The sequence below is a fragment of the Neophocaena asiaeorientalis genome, unplaced genomic scaffold (assembly GCF_003031525.2).
Source record: "Neophocaena asiaeorientalis asiaeorientalis breed wild unplaced genomic scaffold, Neophocaena_asiaeorientalis_V1.1 scaffold1004, whole genome shotgun sequence".
In the NCBI taxonomy this organism is placed as follows: Eukaryota; Metazoa; Chordata; class Mammalia; order Artiodactyla; family Phocoenidae; genus Neophocaena; species Neophocaena asiaeorientalis.
In genome coordinates, this window is record NW_020174276.1 from 285,455 (window position 1) to 289,878 (window position 4,424).

The 4,424-nt window shown below is 53.4% G+C and overlaps 1 protein-coding gene across 7 annotated transcripts in view; it reads right to left on the minus strand.

Annotated features, from left to right (window-relative positions):
* Nucleotides 1-3,498: 3,498 nt before the first annotated feature.
* Nucleotides 3,499-4,424, minus strand: part of CCNQ (cyclin Q) — a 10,026-nt gene continuing 9,100 nt past the window's right edge. For 5 of the 7 annotated variants that reach the window (XM_024755836.1, XM_024755834.1, XM_024755841.1 and 2 more), the window contains one exon: nt 3,499-3,987. In XM_024755836.1, the coding sequence (XP_024611604.1) occupies nt 3,898-3,987 (90 nt within the window). In that variant the 3' untranslated portion in view covers nt 3,499-3,897. The remainder of the gene's footprint in view (nt 3,988-4,424) is intronic. The other 2 variants (XM_024755837.1, XM_024755842.1) reach the window with 1 other exon arrangement.

The following is a 4,424-nucleotide window of genomic DNA, read 5'->3' on the forward strand; positions in this document are numbered from 1 at the left end:
CCCCCATCCTACTTTCTGTCCCTAGGAACCCAACGGCTCTAAGCAGCTCGTACAAGTGGAGTCCTACAGTATCCGTCCTCTGTGTCTGGCTGATTTCCCTGACCATGATGCCTTGTAGGTCCAGCCATGTTGTAGCAGGTGTCGGAGCGACCCTCCTTTTTAAGGCTGAATAACATTCCACTGGTTGGAGGGACCACATCTTGTTTGTCCATTCATTCTTCAACGAACACTTGGGTGGTTTCCACATTTGGCTAGTGTGAATCACGCAGTTGTAAACACGGGTGTACAAATACCTATTTGAGCCCCTGCGTTCACTTCTTTTAGGTAGATACCTGGAAGTGGAATTGCTGGATCCTATGGTAATCTTCCGTTTAATTTTTGGAGGGACGGCCAGACCGTTTTCCACGGCACCAGCAGCGTTTTCTATTCCCCCCAGCAGTGCACAAGGGTTCCAATCACAGATTTCCTCTTTAAACCAAAGCCGTGGAAAGAAAGCCCGTTATTGCACCCATTCACTTGCTCCGAGCGTCACTGCCCCGTTCATTCTTTCGCTCACTAGGCGTCTTTGAACACCCGTGCTGGGGACAGCCGTGCCGTACCAGTAGAGCCACGAAGGCAGATCTGGCCCGAGATTTGCGAATGACTCCCGCGGCAATGGTGCCAAAAGTCCCTGCATCCTGTTTCCTCATGTTTCTATTCCCCGACTCTGCATGTCACCCTTGTAGACTTGGCAGTGCCAGAGAAAGCATTTTCCAGGGAAGCTGCCAAGAAACGAGCAAAATGGCTTCTAAGTTCCCTTCCAACCACCAGAGTCCATACTTCCAAAAAAGGCCAGAGACAAATGGCAGAAAGCAGCAGACAGACAAATACAGGAGCTCTTGCTTCACTGATGAACAAGCCACCTCGAACCATAACTCTAAGTAAGCCTAGGTTGGGCCAAATGCCATATCAAGACAGCTGCACCTTCTGGAGCGATCGCATTCATTTATGTCTGAATTCTCTTTTTCATGGACTTCCACTATCAAATATGACCCAGGTTCCCATGGGAAGAAACTGGTACTCAGCCAAATGCCTTGGGGCGAGGAAGGTACTATAACACCCATCCCTTCACGAAGCCGGACGCCATCTTTACCAGCTGGCAGCCTGGGAACGGGGGTGGGTGCCATGAGTTGGGGGAAGGCCCACGTGTGCGTTTCCTAGGCTGCTGTAACAAAGTACCACAAACCGGAAGATGGGGGGCGCTAAAGCACAGGCGTTTCTTCTCTCCCGGTTCTGGCGATCAGAAGTCTGAAATCAAGGTGTGGCAGGGCCACGTACCCTCTGCAGCCTCTAGGGGAAGATTCTAGTTTTTTCCAGCTTCTGGCATCGCCAGCAGTCCTTGGCTTGTAGACACATCACTATGGTCTCTGCCTCCATCGTCGCAGGGCCTTGTCCTGTGAGTCTGTCTTCACCTGGTATTCTCCCTCTGCACAGGCCTATCTCTGTGTCTCTCTCCTCTTCTTATAGACAGCAGGCATATTGGACTAGGGTCACCCTACTCCCGTAGAATCGCATCTTACCTTGACAACACCGCAAAGACTATTTCCAAATAAGGTCCCATTCCGGGGCTTAGGATGTGAACGTGTCTTTGGGGGACACCACTCCTCATCCCAGCTGGAAAAGAAGAGATGGGTCGAGCCCCACATAGAACCTGCTTTGCCCCCTCCTTCCTCTGGTTTGACAGGCCGAGGAAGGATCAAACATTTATCACTTTACAGTAATTAAGACGTGCTCTGGAATGAAAAGCTCCTGGAAGCTTCAGGTTCTAGTAAATCTTATCTCAATCTCTCCTTTTTGAACCTAAAATAAAGGAGATGGAAGGTTGTATATCTTTAATCCATACTATCTTTTATAAAAGCCTCAGTAATAGGAAGCCAAAGCAAACAAAAGGAAACCACCCTGCACCAGGTTTTAATTCATAGTCTGTGGCTGAACTGTCCTTACAAAGCACAAAGCACAGCTGGCCGTGTCACGTATTCCTCAAAAGTGTCACATACGTCCCGATACCTATCCTTATCTCTGTTCCAATGACAACACACACTGAAGATGGGGCTCACAGCCTTAGCGGCATCAGGAAGACACACAGATGACCCCTGAGTGACAAGCACTGAGCTGACAGGCCCAGAGGCCAGCACACAAAGCCAGCGAGTCCCCAGGGCAGTGTGACAGGCACACACATGGGTGGAGGGATTTCAAATAGCAGTGAGCAGTCACAGTCTGAAGTTGTTTGGTCCAACCTGCTTGATTTACATAGTGGGAAACTGAGTCCCATCGAGAGACTGATACCTGGTAATGGTGAGAGGAAACTCAGGGCCACAGAAACTCCAGAGAGGCTGCTGTCAGCCCCGCAGCCCAGAGCTCGCCCTGTTAAGCACGGTGGCTCTCGGCTGGGGTGGGGACACCAAGGGCAGTGCTAGGCCACATGGGGCAGGCAAGGCCGGGGTGGGGGGCAGCTGGGTCCAGCCTGCGGGGAGGAAAGGGGTGATGGAGGCAAGGTGCTTTTTAAAAAGCACGAAGCAGAAAGGACTGGCAAGAGAGCCGAAGCCGCCCTCAGAGGCCTGCCAGCCAGGCCCCTCACCCTCCACTGTCCGCGCTCAGAGCCCCGGCCCTGTGCTCTGGCACAGACTCTGTCATCAAAGAGTACCCAGTTGAGCTGGAAAGGACACAGCGGAAGAGGGGACACTTACTCATACATATCCTTCACCCTAAAGACAAATAACACAATCACTTTGCAAACTCCAGCAAGCCCTACTGCCTGACTTGTCACCCATGAGCGGCCCCTCCCTGTGCCCCTCACCCAGTGGACCCTGGGCGTGCCAACCAGCCCCCATACCTGTGGGTGCCAGAGGGCATGGTGGCCAGTGGCCAGAGCCTGCGCTCCCCTGGTGACAACCTCGCAAATGTGGTGAAGTGCCTGGGACGGTCCCCCAGCCCCCACGCCATCATGTGTTGAAGGATGGTCCTACCAGCGTGCGTCCTACCAACCGCCCAGGCTGGCCTCTTTCCCCCAGGGCACACCCAAGAGCAGTCCTTCCCGAAGCAGTGCCATTTGAGTGGGAGTCGGGGGGCGGGGCACGGCTCTGAGATTCCCCAGACTCGGCATCTTGACTCATTCTCTTGGCCTTAATAAAAAGTTGTAACTTTCTAGATACATTTTGGTCTTCTTGAACTCAGATGATACTCCCTAATCCCTCTTTCCAAGATGTAACTTCACTCGCCAAGCAGAATGATTGCCAAGCCCTGCAAGGGTCCCAGCAGAGGAGGGAGGACACGTGGGCCCTTCTAGGGGACGTCATTGTGACACGGGCACACGCTGTGCCATCCTACCTTCCGGAAGCGGTGGAGGGCCTACCCCAGGCACTTCCACCTGGAGAGCCTTTGAGGGGAAATCGAGTCTGGACGGCACCCACAAGCCCCCCAGGGCAGCACGGGCTAGAGAGCAAACACCGGGTGTCCCAGTTCATTTGTATCTTTTATTACACAAAATAAAGCTCCATCTATGTTACACATTAATTCATTCTATAAATCAGGCTTTTAAAAAATCCCCAGGGGCTCAGTCCCATCCTTTCTTTGATTTTCCTTCCGACGACGTCACCCTCCACGGCAGTCAGGTCCTCTCAAAGGACAAAAGCAGACGCGGCGCCTGGCCTCGGCAGCCCCTCGCGGTGAACTCCAAGCCCGCCCGCTGAAGGCGTGGCTCCTGTCACTGTCCAGACCACGGCTGCCGGGGACAGTCATCGCCTTCACCAGCCCTTCCAGCTGGTCCTCTGGGGGCCGGCGTTCACGGCCCTGTGGCGGTGCCATCCCCAGGCTGCCGAGCGTCACGGACTTCTCTTTGGGCAGGCCTGGACCAGGGCCTTAGGGGATCTCTGTGTCCATGGTATAAATCTGAATGAGATCAGACACAATGTTATCAATGATTGGCTTGGTAAGGTCTTCACTAAACACCTAGAAAGGAGAAGGAAAACAGGTTCCGGTTAGACTCCCTGTCCGTTAAACAAGGCACCCGCCACTAAGCACAGAATCGCAGTGCACAGGGGTGGGGGATGGCGTGGGGACTCGGCTATTGGAAACGAGGGTGGCTCTCTGCACAGCCGGTTCAGGTCCAGCCTGCCGAGGCTGATCACAAAGCAGAGAACATTCCAGATGGAAGAGGCTGTGGTGATCATCCAACTCATACAGGAGGTTACATGGGAAGCTGGTGACAGGCTCCTGCCTCCCCCTGGTCCACAGTCTCTGGGTATGGGAGCAGGGGTGGGAGTTCATTTCCAGAAATAGGCTAGGTCTCCTGGACCCCACTCTACCCTAGGCCAACCCCTAGGGAACACGTGGACCTGCTCTCTAGCCTGGACCAGAACGTGTCTTTTTTTTTTTTTTTTTTTTTT